The sequence below is a fragment of the Lontra canadensis genome, unplaced genomic scaffold (genome assembly GCF_010015895.1).
Source record: "Lontra canadensis isolate GAN:19392208 unplaced genomic scaffold, GSC_riverotter_1.0 scaffold57, whole genome shotgun sequence".
Lineage (NCBI taxonomy): Eukaryota > Metazoa > Chordata > Mammalia > Carnivora > Mustelidae > Lontra > Lontra canadensis.
This window is the reverse complement of record NW_022631051.1, coordinates 10,715,649-10,733,608: the sequence shown is the minus strand read 5'-3', so window position 1 is coordinate 10,733,608 and position 17,960 is coordinate 10,715,649. Positions and strand designations below refer to the sequence as shown.

At 48.0% G+C, this 17,960-nt stretch overlaps 1 protein-coding gene across 4 annotated transcripts in view; it reads right to left on the bottom strand.

Annotated features, from left to right (window-relative positions):
- Positions 1 to 17,960, bottom strand: part of DGCR2 (DiGeorge syndrome critical region gene 2) — a 91,563-nt gene that overhangs the window by 15,726 nt on the left and 57,877 nt on the right. For all 4 annotated transcript variants that reach the window (XM_032875914.1, XM_032875915.1, XM_032875916.1 and 1 more), the window contains 2 exons: positions 16,717 to 16,793; positions 8,714 to 8,890 (listed from right to left, as the gene is read on the bottom strand). In XM_032875914.1, coding sequence (XP_032731805.1) covers positions 8,714 to 8,890; positions 16,717 to 16,793 — 254 coding nt within the window. The remainder of the gene's footprint in view (positions 1 to 8,713; positions 8,891 to 16,716; positions 16,794 to 17,960) is intronic.

The following is a 17,960-nucleotide window of genomic DNA, read 5'->3' as shown; positions in this document are numbered from 1 at the left end:
TATTTATTGATTTGACAGAGAGAGATCACAAGTAGACAGAGAGGCAGGCAGAGAGAGAGAGAGGGAAGCAGGCTCCCTGCTGAGCAGAGAGCCCGATGCGGGACTCGATCCCAGGACCCTGAGATTATGACCTGAGCCGAAGGCAGCGGCTTAACCCACTGAGCCACCCAGGCACCCTAGGGACTGTTCTTTGCACTGCACGTATGTTAACTGATCTCTCCCAACAACAAGGTGAGGTGGGTGCTCTACTACCCGCTTTTCCTGATGTGGAACCCAACTAGTAAGCCTCTTCTCATAATGCCATTGTGCAGCTACCACTGGAAAAGAAGTACGACTTTAAATAAAACCAACGAAAACTAGTATGGATAAAAAGGGACCATTACATTATAATAAAAAGTTTCAATTTAGGAAGCTATAATAATTATGAGTACTTATCCCCCTGATAACATGACCTCAAGACAGATAAAGCTACAAGTAGAGAATTATCAGGGAAAAATGGATATGTGACATCCATAGTCAGAGATTAAAACACGTCTCTTTCAATAACTGATGTATCATGCAGTCAAAACAGACTTGAACAATGCTATCAATAAGCCTGAGCTGGGGCACCTGGGTGGCTCAGTGGGTTGAAGCCTCTGCCTTCGGCTCGGGTCATGATCCCAGGGTCCTGGGATCAAGCCCTGCATCGGGATCTCTGCTCAGCAGGGAGCCTGCTTCCTCCTCTCTCTCTCTCTGCCTGCCTCTCTGCCTACTTGTGATCTCTGACTGTCAAATAAATAAATAAAATCTTAAAAAAAAAAAATAAGCCTGAGCTAATAAATGTATAAAAAGTCTTATGGCCAAGAGTTTAAGCACATATGGAATAGTAACAAAAATCCTAACAATAGAACATAAATATCATGTTATCTGACCACAATACACATAAGCCACTAAATTAAATCAGAGACTATTAGTAAATACAGTAAATGATCTATGATTAACCTATGATAAGAATGATTTCCTGGAAGGGGGAAATATACCAACTACAAAAGGATAAGAGGCATCTTCTGGAGGGCTGGAAATATTCCACATCTTGGTTTGGGCAAGTTGTTACACATGGTATAATTTCAACAAACTTGCACTTAAATCTGCATACTTTATTGTTTATAAGTACATGGAAAATAAAATTTAATGCCTTATATTAGAAAATACTAAAAATTAAGGAGATAAGGGTCTAACTCTAGAAGGTGGAAAAATAAAAGGGTAAACCTGGGGCGCCTGGGTGGCTCAGTGGGTTAAAGCCTCTGCTTTCGGCTCAGGTCATGATCCCAGGGTCCTGGGTTCGAGCCCCGCATCGGTCTCTCCTCAGCGGGGAGCCTGTTTCCTCCTCTCTCTCTCTCTGCCTGCTTCTCTGCCTATTGTGAACTCTCTCTCTCTGTCAAATAAATAAATAATCATATGATCTATGATTAACCTATGATAAGAATGATTTCCTAGAAGGGGGAAATATACTAACTACAAAAGGACAGGAGGCTCAGGTCATGATCTCAGGGTCCTGGGATCGAGCCCCGCATGGGGCGTTCTGCTCAGCAGGGAACCTACTCCCCCTGCTCTCTCTCTGCCTGCCTCTCTGACTATTGTGAACTCTGTCAAATAAATAAATAAAATCTTAAAAAAATTAAAAAAGAACGAAATTAATGGCACAGAAAACAGATACACAATAGTGAGAATCCATTACTACCCAAAACCGGTTATTCACAAAGATGAATCAAAGAGTCAAACCTTCAGGAAGACTAATCAAAAAAGAAGAAAGTATAAATAATATTATGAATCAAAAGGTCAAAGTGATATACACGAATGCTTTAAAAATCACAAGAGAATGCTAAGAGAATTGTACAAGAATGAAGCAGAAAATTTAGACACATAGGTCATATCCTAAATAAATATGACTTATTGAACTGACTGAAAAGGAACCAGGAAACCTGAATACATCTATAATCACTAAAACAACTAAATTAGTATGAAAAATCTATATCCAGGATATCCACACATAGACACACACACATGCAGGCACACACACCAGTCTCAGCTCTGTCCACTGAAAGGGCGTAAAAGCCATGAATATAACTAGTGCCCGGGTCCTCCAAGGCACTCTGGAAGAAGGCTGAGTCCAGAGAGTACAAGATGAACTAGAAAAAGAAAGCAAACAGAAGGAAAGAATAAAAAGCAATCATCAGTAAAACAGAAAGAGAAAAATCAACGATACAAAAAGCTGGTTCTCAAGAAAAATCGAAAGAACGGATAAACCTCTAGCAAAATCAAACTGGGAAAAACACAAATCACCGAGGGCAGGAATGAAATAGGGGACATCACATAAATCCTGCCGTCATAAGGTTAATAAGAGAACACCATGAACAACTCTATGCCCATAAATCTGAGTACTTGAAAGAAATGGATCAATTCTTTTTTTTTTTTTTTTAAAGATTTTATTTATTTGAAAGACAGAGATCACAAGCAGGCAGAGAGGCAGGCAGAGAGAGAGGAAGGGAAGCAGGCTCCCTGCGGAGCAGAAAGCCTGATGTGGGGCTCAATCCCAGGACCCTGAGATCATGACCTGAGCCGAAAGCAGAAGCTTTACCCACTGAGCCACCCAGGTGCCGCAAGAAATGGATCACTTCTTTGCAAACCAGAAACTATCAAAAATTCACTCAATGTGAAACAGACAATCTGAACAGTCCTGTAACCAACAACTAAGTAGAATGCATAATTTAAAAACTAGCCCCCAAAGAAATCTCAGGACCAAGTGGTTTCACTGGAGAATTCGACCACTACAGACAGTGGCTGCAAGTGAGTGTGGTTATAAAGGAATAATAGGGAGGCTCTTTATGGTGCTGGAACTACTCATATCTCAACTGTGTTAAAGGAACCTACACAAGTAGGGGTGCCTTTAAAGGGATTCTATAAATCCCTCTCTCTCTCTCACACACACACACACACAATGTGCACAAGCACAAATGAATACAAGTAAACCTGAAAACAGCTGAATAAGATCAGTGGATTATGTGCAAGTCAATATTCCTGGCTGTGATATTATACTACAGTTTTGCAAAACACTCCTTTTTGGGGGAATAAGGCAAAATATATTAACGGATCTCTCTAATTTACTTTAAATGCATCTGAACCTACAGGATCTCAATAAAAATGTCAATTTCAAAAATAAATAAATACACACACATACATATATACCAGCATAAATGGGTCAACTTAACCATAAAAATAAATAATGGTACTCATGAATTATAACCCATCTTATATAATAAAAATCCAAGAGTGCATTCTAATACAAATAAAGAAATTAATAAATGGGGAAGAAGGGAATGCTCTTCCTTACAAAAGAATGCCCATTAGTACACATGGAAGAAATGAGAGTTAAAAAATTGCCAGCACATGGGAGCATCAGCAGGTACAAGTCTGATAAGGAATAGGAATTTTACAGGGCCTCAAAGGATCTCCGCACATATTACTTATTAATTTCAAAATGGGAAAAACTAAGACTTTATAGTACAGAAATCTGGCAGGTACAACCTTAATCCAGGGATAAAAGCTAATGTCACCAATGTCAGGGCAAAGCGACACCACATGCCTCATGATATATCTAAGAGACTAAATATACAGACGATGGCTAGGCCATATATGACAACGCAGCTCTGACTCACCACCCCTGCAGCGACCAGCCCAGAACATTGAGGGTTTGGTCGATGACTATGAGCTTGCCTACTTTTTCCCACACTTCCAAGGCAGGATTCAGCAGAGAAAGCCAAGTATGTGCCTCAAATGAATTGGCTCAATCGCCCAGCTTGTCGTTAGCCTGCTCCCAGCTTCCCACCCAACCGCTCCCAATGAGAGCACTGGAAACCTTCAGGGCACTGGTGAAAAGCCCCTGTGATGGATCCACAACTTCAGCTGGAGCTGTGAAGGCCACACACATTAAGACAGCTAGCTGCAAGAGACAGTCTCCCTGAAGGGTGGCCCAAAGGGAAGATCTCAAGCGGAGGGCAGAACAGACATTAAGAGCCCTTTGAAGAAATGACAGATGGTGGCGAGGGTGCGGAGAAAGGGGAAGCCTCCTGCACTGTTGGTGGGAATGCAAGCTGGTTCAGCATCTCTGGGAAACAGTATGGAAGTTCCTCAAAAAGTTGAAAAAAATGGTACCCTACGACCCAGCAATTGCACTACTGGGTATTTACCCGAAAGATACAAATGTAGTGATCCTAAGGGGCACCTGCACCCCAATGTTTATAGCAGCAATGTCCACAAGAGCCAAACTATGGAAAGAGCCTAGATAACCATCAACAGGGGAACTAGATAACCATCAACAGAGGAATGGATAAAGAAGATGTGGTATGGGGTGACTGGGTGGCTCAGTTGGTTAAATGATAGCCTTCAGCTCAGGTCATGATCCTGGAGTCTTGGGACTGAGTCCTGCATCAAGCTCTCTGCTTGGCGGGGAGTCTGCTTCTCCCACCGACCTCTCTCCTCTCATGCTCTCTCTCTCAAATAAATAATAAAATCTTAAAAAGAAAAAAAAAAAAAGATGTGGTATATATATACACAATGGAGTATTATGCAGCCATCAAAACCCCCCCACACCAAAATCTTGCCATTTACAATGATGTAGATGGAACTAGAGGGTATTATGCTAAGCTAAATAAGTCAATCAGAGAAAGACAATTATCATATGATCTCACTGATATGAGGAATCTGAGAAATAAGACAGAGGATCATAGCGGAAGGGAGGGAAAAATGAAATAAGACGAAACCAGAGGGAGACAAACCATAAGAGACTCTTATTCTCAGGAGACAAACTGAGGGTTGCTGAAGGGAAGTGGGTGGGAGGGTTGGGATGGCTGGGTGATGGATATTGGGAGGGTATGTGCTATGGTGAGAGCTGTGAATTATGTAAGACTGATGAATCACAGACCTGTACCCCTAAAACAAACAATACATTTGCCAATAACAAAAATAAAATAAAGTGGAAAAAAAAAAAAGAAGAGCCCCTTGGAAAATCAGCTCCACTCTAGGCACAAGGCAGCTACTGAAAGCTGGGGTGCATGGAGGATACCTACAGCCCAGCCCCAAACCTGCCCACACTGACCCCCTACACCACCACCGTAGTAAAAACCCTTCCTACACGCAAGTCCTATCAGAAGGAAAGGCAAGCCTCTTTCCATGGACCAAAACCACCTAGTGAACTCAATCTCTACTGTCCTACACAAGCTGTCTGATCTTCAATGAAATATTACAAGGCATAAAAAAGCCGGAAAAAAATAACCCACAAAAACTCCAGAGATGAGTATATCAATCAAACTATACTCAAATAAAGGAACCATCCCACAGAAAATTTAAAATAACTATGATGAATATGTTAAAAGCTCTAATGGAAAACGCAGATAATATATGAGATGAAAAATTCCGCAGAGATGGAAAGACAAAAAAGAAATTAAAGAAACACTACAACTAAATGCAATGTCTGATTCTGGACTGGATCTTGGACCAGGAAAGAAGTAGCTATATTGAAACAACTGACAAAACTGTCATAACAAATTGTAGATTACTGTTTAGCACTAATCCCATGTTAAATGTCCTGATTTGGATAACTGTGTCGTGGTTATGTAAGAGTGTGTCCTGGTTCTTATGAAATACACCAAATATTTAGGCCTCGAGGGTTCAGAATCTTCGGTTTACTCTCAAATGGTTTGGAATAAATATGCAGAGAAAAAATCATAAGCAAATGTGGCAAAAAACAAATTAACTGGTGAATCTGCATAGGGGGGTATAGGAGAGGAAGTTCCTTGTACCATTCCCACAACTTTTCCCTAAGCTCGAAATTAGTGGACTCTTGATTAAGGGTGCTGACCTCTGCATAGTCGAAAATCCACATGTACCTGCTGACTCCCCCAAAAATGTAACTACTAACAGTCTACTGCTGACCCAAAGTCTTACAGATAAACATGAACAATTAACACAGATTTTGTATATGATATACATTACATACTCTACTCTTACAATAAGCTAAAGAAAAAAATATTAAGAAAATCGTAAGAAAACACATTTTCAACAGTATATTGTATTTACTGAAAAAAAAAGACCCCACATATAAGTGGATTTAAATCCATGTTGTTCAAGTATCAACTCTGTATCTAAATAACAAGTTATAAAGTCCCCCACCTCCCAGGCCCATATAGTCCCATAGGGTATGGTCTACCAAACACTCAAGGACAAGATCATTCCCAACTACTGCAAACTGACTTAGAAACTCATAAAAAAGAAAGCTTCTCGGGGCTCCTCAGTGGCTCAGTGGGTTAAGCCTCTGCCTTCGATTCAGGTCGTGGTCTCAGGGTCCTGGGATTGAGCCCCGCATTGGGCTCTCTGCTCAGTGGGGAGCCTGCTTCCCCCTCTCTCTCTGCCTGCCACTCTGCCTACTTGTGATCTCTCTGTCAAATAAATAAATAAAATCTTTAAAAAAAAAAAGAAAGAAAGCAAGCTTCCCAACTGATCTCATAAATTGAATATACATGTGATACAAAAACTAGTCAAGGAGAACATAGAAAAGAACCGTAACAGAACAAGCTCACTTCTTAAAAGAGTTTCAAAAATCCTAAATAAAATATCAGCCAAACAAAGCCGTAATACACATAAAAAGAATCCCAAAGATGGTTTAATATCAGAAATCTACTAATGTAAAAAGGTAAATGATAAAGTCATATAATATAAGCAAAATAGTAATATAAATCAGTAAAGAAGAAAAGCCACACGATCGCAGTAAGTGCAGAAAAGGCATCTGCATTTTTGTAATGTAGAAATTCCCAGCAAATTACAGGAGTGGAAAGGTATACTTTCTTAACCTCAAAAAGGTATTTTCTTAATCTTCTTTTTTTCCTTTTATTTTATTTATTTGTCAGAGAGAAAGACTGAGAGAAGGAGAGCACAAGCAGAGGGAGCAGCAGGCAGAGGGAGAAGCAGGCTCCTTGCTGAGCAAGGAGTTCGATGTGGGGCTCCGTCCTGGGACCCTGGGATCATGACCTGAGCTGAAGGCAGACGCTCAACTGCTTGAGCCACCCAGGCATTCTGTAATTTCTCAATCTTTTTTTTTTTAAGTTTTTTTTTTCTTAAAGGTTTTTTTTTCTTTTTATTATTTTTTTGACAGAGAGAGACAAAAAGGGAAAGGGAACACAAGCAGGGGGAGAGGGAGAAGAAGGCTTCCTGCCGAGCAGGGAACCTGATATGGGCCTCAATTCCAGGACCCCAGGATCATGACCTGAGCCAAAGGAAGACTCTTAACAACTGAGCCACTCAGGCGCCCCCGTATTTTCTCAATCCTGAAGAAAGTTCCATATTTATTTTTTTAAGATTTTATTTACTTGACAGACAGAGATCACAAGTAGGCAGAGAGGCAGGCAGAGAGGGAGAGGAGGAAGCAGGCTCCCTGCAGAGCAGAGAGCCCGAAGTGGGGCTCGATCCCAGGACCCTGGGATCATGACCTGAGCCAAAGGCAGAGATTTAACCCACTAAGCCACCCAGGTACCCCAAAAGTTCCATATTTAACACTGAAACACTAAAAGTTTTCCCTCTGAGGCTGGGAAGATAAGTTTATGCTCACTACCAGCACTTCTAATCAACACTACACTGGAGTCCTTAGCAAGTAAAGGAACACCAGGGGAAAAAACAAAGAAATAAAAAGTCAAAGATTTGAAAGAAGACAGGAAAATGCCTAAATAGAAAATCTAGCGGAATCCAACCAGGTAAGCGTTCTAATAATGGAGTTCGAAAATGAATCCTAAAATTCAGGTGAAGAAGGAAAATGCTGAGAGTCAGCAACAGAGATAAGAACAAGGCAGGGAAGCCCAGCACTGGCCAGGAGGATGTATCCCAAGGCTCCTGTAAAGACAGTGTGGTATCAGCACAGGACTGACAAACAGGCAAGGGTCAGAATGGAGTCCAGAAATAGGCTCAGACATCTACGAACCCCTGATGAATGAAAAATCAGTGTGGAAGGGAATGATGGTCCAAAACAATGGTGCTGAGACCATCAGCTGCACCCCCAGATGGCCAACATTGCTGCCTCTAGGTGCGATTCATCCCTCCTCCCACCGCAGAGGGGCCTGGGCAGGGGGCCCTGCCCTTAGAAGGCACAACACACTGTGTCCCTGAAGCCGGAGGAGACCTCGATGTGGAATATGGGTGAGTGAGCAGGCAGAGGGACAGGGGAGGAATCCAGACGGAGCTAGGGGAGTGGTCCAGACACAGCATGGGCAGTCTTGGAAAGACCCAAGGAGAGTGCAGGTGGGTGACCAGGGGAGTCAGTGGCTCCAAACCACCACGAGATGTGGCAAGTCCTCTGTCACCATTCTTATTTAATCTCTGAACAACGCGGTGTGGAGGGCAGGAATTATCACTTCTATCATGGGAAAGAGAAACGAGGGCTCACAGACATGGCCTGCTGCCCAGGTTCTCACCCTCCCCCGACGGCAGTGGTGTGTGTTCAAAGAGGGGGGTAAGCCAGGCAAGGAGCTCCTGCCGCCCCACTGTGACACAGGGGTCTACCTTAGTGCACCGTGAGGTCAAAGTCTACTCAAGGTTGACACCAAGGTCCAGAAATCAGACAGCCATACTCCTGTATTCATGAAAAGCACTTCCTTACAGCTCCCTAGGAATCATGGCCAAGGGGGCTTACTTCTTTTACAGAGAAACGAAGACTTCTCATAGCAGTTCTCTGCATGCCAGCTGTGCAGGTCGTGGTGGCGGAGGGTGGGGAAGTGGAAGCACTGGAGTTGGGCGCAGAACACGTTGTCGCTTTCCGACATGGCTGAGGCGAAGATGGGGTCTGGGGGCAGGAATACCTCTGAGGAACCTGGGGGGAAAATAACATGGTGTCAACAGACCAATCGCATGCAGTCCTTGTGGGGACCAAGGCTCCCCTTCAAGCTGGACCATCAGTCAGAGGGCTTGTGGGCCGCCCCGTGCTAGGTACACTGCAGGTACAGCATTCGTTCACGGCCTCCCCTAGTTCCCACGAGCACAGCTCTGGGCAATAGGATGAATAAAGTAACGGGCCAGAACACAGTAGCTTAAAATGTTCGCATTCATAAGGATAAACAACAAATAAACAGGAGCGGGGGGACACATCCCAACAGGGTATCAACTAGTAAATGAAGAAGGGCTCAAAAAGGCACCCAATGCACGTGCTGGGACACACAATTCAGAACCATGGCTCTGACTGACGACCCAGCAGGGCTATCAGCTGGCCAGGTGAACTGGAAAGCGCCGGCTCCCTGGGAACCCCTCCCAGCTCCAGGGAGGCTCTGTCACTCACTTAACTTCTGCCTTCCAAGCTGGGGACCAGGCAATCAGAGAGCGTGCTGCCCTGGCAGCCCAGAGTGGGGGTATCGGAGTGCAGTAGAGGGGGCCAGGAACCTCTATGCTTCTCATTTGCAATGTCCCAGGAGGTAGGACTCTGGCCATATCAGGGGCACAGCACAGCCAGCTACCAGAGCCCACTCTCTAACTCAGAGAACCCTTCAACACTGGACCACCAAAAGATGCCTTGAGGCTAACCCAGACGTGGGTCACCGGAGATACCCTCATTTTACTATGACGGCAAGGCGGTTTACCCTTGGACAGCGACAAGGTGTTCCCATGCATGCCTTCTGAACTCTATTTGCTCCCAAAACTAAGCATGGAGGTCAGTTTGGAAAAGCTAGCGAGTCTGGACGTGGGCCCTCATCCTGTAAACACTGGGAACATGGCCTCCCAGAGCTCCCTGACACAGGCAGGAAGATGGACTTTGGGGAAGCTGATGGGATAGAGGCCCACTTCCCAGCTGACAGGCACAATGTCACTGCACTCCTGCTAGGGGATATTGGGGCTCCATGATCACAGGAGGACCACAGAAGGAGGGTAGGAGTGGGGGGCTTCTCACACCATTTGGGGAGACTGCCTCCAATGCTAAGAGTGGGTGCTGCCGCTCTTAGCTCCCTGCCCGCCCCAACGAGGTCTCCTGTAACCCTGTGTGCCCTCTTCTTCTCCTTCAGATGGCCCTTCACTTGGCAGAAGCCTCCCTTCTTAAAAACTGTTTTCTTCACTATTTGACTTCTTATCTCATGGCTGAAAATGGAATAGATTCATTCTGTCCTTTATTTAAAAAAAAAAAATGTCTTCAGGGGCACCTGGGTGGCACAGTCAGTTGGGTATCGAACTCTTAGTTTTGGCTCGGGTCATGATCTCAGGGGACTGGAATTGAGCCCCACACATCAGGCTCTGCACTCAGCATGGAGTCTGCTTGAGATTCTCTCTCCCTCTGCCCCTCCGGCTCATGTTCTTTAAGAAAGAAAGAAAGAAAAAAAAAAAAAAAAGGTCTTTAGCCCTGAGTCTAGTCACCAGCCCAGAGCACAATGTCAGCATGTGACTACAAAGCTCCGATCAAGGCCACAGGTGACCTCTCAGGGTAGAGTCCAGGGGCCTGGCCCCCACCACCTGTCCTGCCCTTGGCTGCCTGGAACCTGCCTGAGTCAAGCTGAGCGTGGAGGGTGGGGTGGATGAGGGCGGCTCCAGTGCCAGCAGGCCATGCACGGACAGAGGGCACAGGGAGGGCAGAGTGGAGTGAGCTCCTCCCACCCGCTGGTGCCCATGGGACTACGTGAGCCTCCTCGCTCTGTGCTGGTCAGAAGCCCTGTTAACCCTGAGGTCATGTGAGCTGTGGTTTCTTGAAACCAGTAACTTAGAAGATCACTTCCTCTTTGCCAAACCTTGTTCCTTTCGGGTCTTCATTTTATGTGCCCTCTCCATCCTTTCTCTGCCAGGAGCTAAATGAGGCTAATCCCAACACACTCAGTGTGGTCTTCACTTAGCATCCCCCCAAAATTCATGGCCACCTGGAATAAGGTCACCATGTGGACCTTATTTGGCTCTCAAGGTTAAATCGTCTGGGATCTGGAGTGGGTCCTAAATCAAAGGACCAGTGTCCTTATACCAAGAGAGAAGAAACAGAGAAACATGTGGGAAAAGGTCACAGAGCAGAGCACAGAATGTGGCTGTCACAAGCCAAGGAACGCCAGGAGCCACTATGCACTGGCAAAGGAGGAACTCCCCGAGCCTCTGGAAGGAGGGCGGCCCTGCGAACACTTGATTTTGGATCTGTCCCCAGAACTGTGAGAAAGTAAACTTGGGTTAAGCCAGAAGTGCGTGGTACTCTGTAGAGCAGCCCAAGCCATCTAACACAGACTCCTAATCATCTCCCCGACTGATTTAACAAATGCCCGCAGGCCCCAACCTGTGAACAGGCACTTGGGGTACACCAGGTGACAGCAGCAGGCAGAGATCCTTGTCTTCCAGAGCTCACACCAGGTGGGGGTGGGGGTTGTAAAGGCCAGAAACAGATGACTAAGAGACCCAATGAATGAAGTATATATGATGTTGGAAGGTCACAACTGCTCTAGGTCAAAAGAAATCTAAAACGCAGAGATGAACGCAGGCCTCGGAGCAGTGCCATGGGATCAGAGAATGGAGGGGAGGGGTGACCAGGCTTGTGCTGCGAGTCCCATACCACATACAGGCTCACTGCTTTGCTAGAAGGATTCAAGGGGCCCAGCTTCTAGTGGCAGTCATGGCAGTCATATTACAGCAACACAGCATGGTACAGCAGCAGCAAGAGAAGGGGACAGCTCGGGCGGGGTCTGGGGGCATCCAGGCCAGACTTCCTGAGCACTCTCCCACCTAGCAGGAGTGTGTGGGCTTTGCTAGCATCAAGCTTCAGCAACATGGATGTGGCGTTTCTGCCCAGAGGAGCCCCTGGGGAACCTTGATTCCAGGCTCACCACTGTTCATGTGGTCCAGGCGGCCTGATATAGTAGGCTCCACCTAACCCCCAAGCTGTCCCAGGCACCAGCCAGGACCAGGCCAGCTGTGCTACCTTCTCCTGCACCGGAGTGAGCCCGGACCTTGGGAAGGAGCATCCCAGGGAGGGCTTACAGCGGCAGCAAAGGAGGCATGTGGCTAGAGAGGGGGCAGAGGGAAAGGCTACTGTAGCCTTTCTTAAGAGAAGGAGCCCCAGAGGCGGGAGGGGGAAGAGTAGAGGACCCTCAGACAGCTGTGTGAGGAGATGTGGGTGGGTGGGGTCGGCAGCAAGAAGATCAGTCTGGAGGTGTGTTTGGGAATTTTGGTGGGTGATGTTAGATCTGGTGGCTGTGACCTGGTGACAAGCGATGAGATTCTGGACAGGTCTAAAAGGGCATGAGAGGGACGCCTAGGTGGCTCAGTTGGTTAAGCTGCTGCCTTCGGCTCAGGTAATGATCCCAGGGTCCCGGGATCAAGTCCCATATTGGGTTACTTGCTCAGCGGGGAGCCTGTTTCTCTCTCTGCCTCTGCCTGCTTCTCTGCCTGCTTGTGCTCTCTCTCTCTGACAAAAAATAAAATCTTTAAAAAATAAAAGGGCATGAGATCATGTGATCATACCAGCAGACCCCCCCCCCCTCACTGCTGCCTCTGCAGGAGGGCCTGCTGAGTGGCAGCAACTGCTCCCAGACACACCCACTCCCTCTGTGCATAAGCTGTCCCTAGCCAGGCACACATGTCTGTATGCGACAACACTGAATTTCCTCTGCTGGCACCCCCATCCTGCAGTAGGCTGACCGTCATCCATTTTCTACCCAGAGTGCTGTCTGCTTCCCCACAGTGGGCTGTCCATCTCCCAAGGCAGAGCCTCACCTTCCCATACAGTACCACAGCCCCCACAGAATGGGCCTGCCCTGGGGCCCACAAGGGGCTGTGGGGATCCTCCCAAATGCTCCTCTACTAGAAGGCTGCCTTCCTTCAGCAGAATGGTGGCCTGCCCCAGCTGCCTCCACTCCAGCTTGATGGTCACCTCACCCAGAGGGCAGAGTCTCTGCACTGTGCCTTCAAGGCTCACCCAAGTCCTGGTCCTCCCCCAACCGCCTCCTTCCTCCCTGCTGATAGAAGATTCTAGATCAGGATGGGTCAGGGTACATGAGAGGGTCACACTCCCTGGGTGTGGGCACCAGGGCCAAGACAACTGAGACCACAAAGGGCCTCCCTAAGTGGCACGCGTGGCCTCAGTCCACCAGTGACGGGAGTGAGCCCCTAGAGGTGGGCATGCTGAGATGGGAGAATAATGGGGGCCGAGGTGCCGGACTGAGCAGGTCTCAAATAAGCGAGTCACACAACATGGACACATCAAACACAGAGTATGCTTCCATTTTTGTATTTTAAAATAAGTATCATATATAATAACCAGAAACTGAAATGACACTTTTACCAGCAATGATGATGGGGCCCTGTGGAGTGGCTTACGGGAAAACAGGGATGATTCCCTTTGGAGAACACAGATCTCTTTTCAAACTTCGGTTACCAATGTTATAAAAACAGCACTCCATGTTCTCTGGTGGCAGCAGCTCTTGGCCTTCCATGGCACCCCAGGCCCTGGGTGTCAGTGTCAGGGGTGTCAGGGTTTCAGCACCTCAGTGCTGGGTTTCAGCACCCTGGGGTGAGGCTGACCTGCTGTTCAGAGAAACTGGAGGCAGGGCCTCCCTCTGAGGGGAGAGGCCATGGGAGGAGGCCCCTCTCACAAGCAGAGCTCCACACCTCACACGCACCTGGGAGTGGGGTACCTGCAGACACGGTTAAGAAGTGTGTATATGGGGATAATACTCTGCGGGCCCCACTGTGCTGATACACAACGGGTTATAAAACACACAGGAAAATGTTGGACAGGATGTAAATGAAGTGAATATTTTTAAACATCTTCCCTCAGTGGCTTCTGACCACCATGGCTTCCTACCACCATTCACTCATATTCTTGGGCACAGTCTTTTCTTCGGGGCGAGTTTGCCATTAATGGCAAGACTTAAATCTACTTCCCACTGCCTTTGTGATGCATCACCTAGGGCCCACTTGTCAGGCCCTGGGGCATCCCCAGGTCTGAAGCAGGTGGCGCCTTGCCAACAGCTCCTTTTACAAGGAAAGGCAGCGGGCTCTGCCCGCCCCGCGCCCCCCCCCCCCACTCCTTTGCTGGGATTGTGTTGTCAGCGTTGTCTCCTGCTGGAGTTTCTTAGCAGAAACCTTTTAAGATGCTTTTGGGACGGACACCTTTTTTTTTTTTTTAAGATTTTATTTATTTATTTGACAGAGAGAGATCACAAGTAGACAGAGAGGCAGGCAGAGACAGAGGGGGAAGCAGGCTCCCTACTGAGCAGAGAACCCGATGTGGGGCTCGATCCCAGGACCCCGGGATCATGACCTGAGCCGAAAGCAGAGGCTTTAACCCACTGAGCCACCCAGGCGCCCCAGGGACGGACACTTTCAAAGAGACACAAAAGCAGAGGGAAGAACACAATGAACTCCCACGAAGCTCTGTCCTGCATCACAGCAGCTCGCCCTGCCCGTCCGTCCACAGCACAGCACTATGGTCACGCCTCTGAAAATCCACAAGTCAACCTCTACTACAAATCCAGATTCTGCTTCCCTACTGTGCCTAAAGTTTTTATAATTCCCCTCCCAATCCAGGATGCCTCCCATTTGGGTTTTTGTTTTTTTCTTTTAGTTTCTTTGAACCCAAAGCAGGGGTGCCTGAGTAGTTCAGTGAGTTAAGCATCTGACTCTTGATTTTGGCTCAGGTCATGATCTCAGGGCCATGGGACTGAGCCCTGCGATGGGCTCTAGGCTGGGCATAGAGCCTACTTGAGATTCTGTTTCTCCCTTTCCCTCTATCCCTTCCCCGCCCTTCTCTCTCTCTTTCTCAAAAAAACCCCAAACAACAACAACAACAACAAAATGAGAAAAAAATAAACAACAGAAAAAACAGGACAAATGATCTTGAGCCGTGTCGAGTATCCGGGCCAGGAGGAATCTTCTTTAGCCACATATTCATTTTGTGGCTACTACTAGAATCCAGAACAGAACTGCCAAGTCCACTTGGGCAACCAAGAGCAGCCAACACCACGCCACACCCACACCCGTGGAGAGCTGCTAGACAATGGCACCGTCCGTGCGGGCGCCTCGCTCTTGCCTCGGGCCCCTCGCACACTGAGCCACTGCTGCCAGTGTCGATACACTTTTTTTTTTAATTTCACGTTTGCTCTCCAAATGGCCCAGTGAAGCCATAGAGACAAGTATGGCCATGAAAGACCACCTGGAGCCTTTGATATTCTCGCCAGGGGGGACAGCCCCATGTCCCCCAGCTCAGAGCCTGCTATCATGCCCTGCAGACTTGGGTATTCTCTGCTTACCAGTGTCAAGAAGACAACCATGTCCAGGAAGTGGCTAGACCATCCTGAAGGCCAGCACCCTCTGCTGGGGTCAGGGCAGCGGGCCTCGGCCTAGGATTCACCACCCATGGCTGTGTTTAGGGCAATGAGGAACTACTAGATTTAGCCTTTCCAAGGTACCTGGTGACACTTGGGCCTGGAGACCCAAAAGCTATTTACTTGTCTACTATTCTGGTGGGTCATCTACACATTATACTCACAACTCTTCTGAAAGACCTAGTTTGTGAATTTGGGACCTGTTTTCAATAGGATACTTGGAGGACACAAGAATGGGGTGACCTCCCAAGCAGGAGCAAAGACTGGTAGGTGTGGTCCCTCTGTTGGGGCCTCTGCTGTCCCCGTCTCTGCTCCCTGCCCCTTTCCAGTTGCCAGGCTCAGCGCCCCAGTCCTGTAAGACCCTGTCCTGTGAGACCCTGTCCCTCTTCAGGGAATCCAGCTGCCCGGGGCTTTTGAATACCAATCCTGTCTGTGCCTCCACCCCCTCTATGTAAAAACACAGCCTGCCTCAAGGCCACTCCCGTTGGGAAACAGGTGGGCTCTAAGGTCAGTCCTCTTCGTTCTCTACAGTGAGGTGCACAGAGCAAGATGTCTGGGGTCCCTGGGGCCACCCTTCCTCACTTGTCCTTCTCAGAGATACTTAAGAAATCCACAGTGGGACCAGGATGTTTGGGGAAAAAGAACAGGACCCAAGCTCAAACTACAGGTCCAAACAGCACCCCAAAAATGAGGCCTGACAAGGGGACAGGGCAGGGGAACATAGCTCAAGCAGCAAGTGGAGAGGCCACAGCCAGGGCCTGAGTGAAACCTGCCGGTACCAGGGCAATGGGGTTGGAGGGGAGGGACAGGGACAGGCAGGGCGCAGGACTCAGCTGCCCATACCAGACATACTTCCTTTACGTTAAGCTGGTGTTTCCAAGCAGCTCAGCAGAAAATCTTGAAAGTAACACACGTGTATACACACACGCTATTTTAATTCCATCTGCCTGATGACTTTCCTACCAGTTTAGATTCTCCTTCTGGATATCTCTATCCTAGAAGGCTTATGCCTCCCTCTCTGTGAGCTGCACACTCTGTATGCTCATTTTTATACCCCAATTAAAGGCCTTCACTTAAACGGAAAATGGACAGTCTAGAAACCTGGCCAAGTGAGAAGGAAGCACAGGTTCCAGAAAAGACTCTAGCCCCATACAGGGCCTGAAACAAGGGCCTTGGGGTGCCTGCCCATTGTCATGGTGCTCCCCACAGCCTGGGGCCTGTTCCTCTCCATGAGCCCTGCACCAGGCACCGCTGGGGAGAGGATGGGGGGAAGTGGGGAGCCCCCAGCAATATCCTCTTAGTCAGGATGATGCCCCCCACCCCAGCCCAACTGCAAACCCAACAACTCTTCAGAAAGACTTACCCTTGAATGCTACCTCCCAGCGACCTTCCAAGGAGCGGTTCCGGCTGGCGATGACATACTGGTAGCCGACCCACAGCCTGCAGGAGGGTGGAAAGGCAGCAGGCCTCAGCACAGGAGGGAGATAGCCATGGACTGGGTGTGGGCACCTTAGAGTGACTTTTCCAATATCAAGTTTGTAAAGCATTAATGATTTTTTAAAGTTTTGATACTTAATTTTAATAAAATGCATTAAAAGTCTAAACAATAAATTCACAGGGCAGAAAAGGTTGTACCTTGGCTAACTCCTGCCAAGCCCATTCTTATTGGCCGATCCAATAAAGTTTTCACATTCTATGCAAGACCAATCTTATTCCTGGGGCATACAGAGCCCCATGAATACAACTCCGTGAATTTACCAAAACCACAGAATGGCATGCTCTGAAGGGGTGACTTTTATAGTATGTGAATTACATCTCAATAAAGCACAAACCCGTGTGCATCTACAGGGCGGTGCTGGGTGAAACCATGCTCATGGTCTCCAGGTTGGTCTCCGCTTAGAGCCAGCTCGCCCCAGACCTGCAGTGTGATTCTGAGCACGCACATCACAGCACTGAGGGGGCCATGCTCATGGATCTGGCCGACTGCCACAACCACCTGCTGACTGTGTGCCTCTCACCCCAGCCTTCCAGCCGCAGTCCTGGAGATGCCCGCCAGCAGGCCCAAAGCCACCGTGGGAGCGCTGGCCCGATGCCACTCTTGTCCCTTCAGCCTACTGCCATGCACACGCCCACCCTGGTGAGACAGGGGGCTTCCCCAGCCAGTGGGCTGAGCCCTCTCGCTTCTCCATGGACTCACAATCACACTGTGATCTAGAAGTTATTTTGTAGCTGTAGGAGGAGAAACAGCAAGGTGATTGTGACCTGCCAACATCACAGGACATAACAGGGGAGATTGAACCCAGCCAGGGTCTTGAAATGAAGGCTCACTCTCCACCTGTGGCTGTCGCTGTGCTCCTACAGCAGCATGGCATCCCTGAGATGGAGTGTTGGCCATCTGGCAACCCCTACATTCCACTCCCCCACCCCACCCCGGCAGCTTGGAAGAGGCGGCAGGACACCACCTCCAGAGAAGGACTACCACAGTCCTTAGCACACACCTGCCCCCCAACAAGACCCTCGAAACTCTGGGCTTGGAGATGCTGGCAGCTGGCTATTCCCACATTTTCTCTATAACGTCACAGAGCCTTGGGGTCAAGAGCCAGGCTC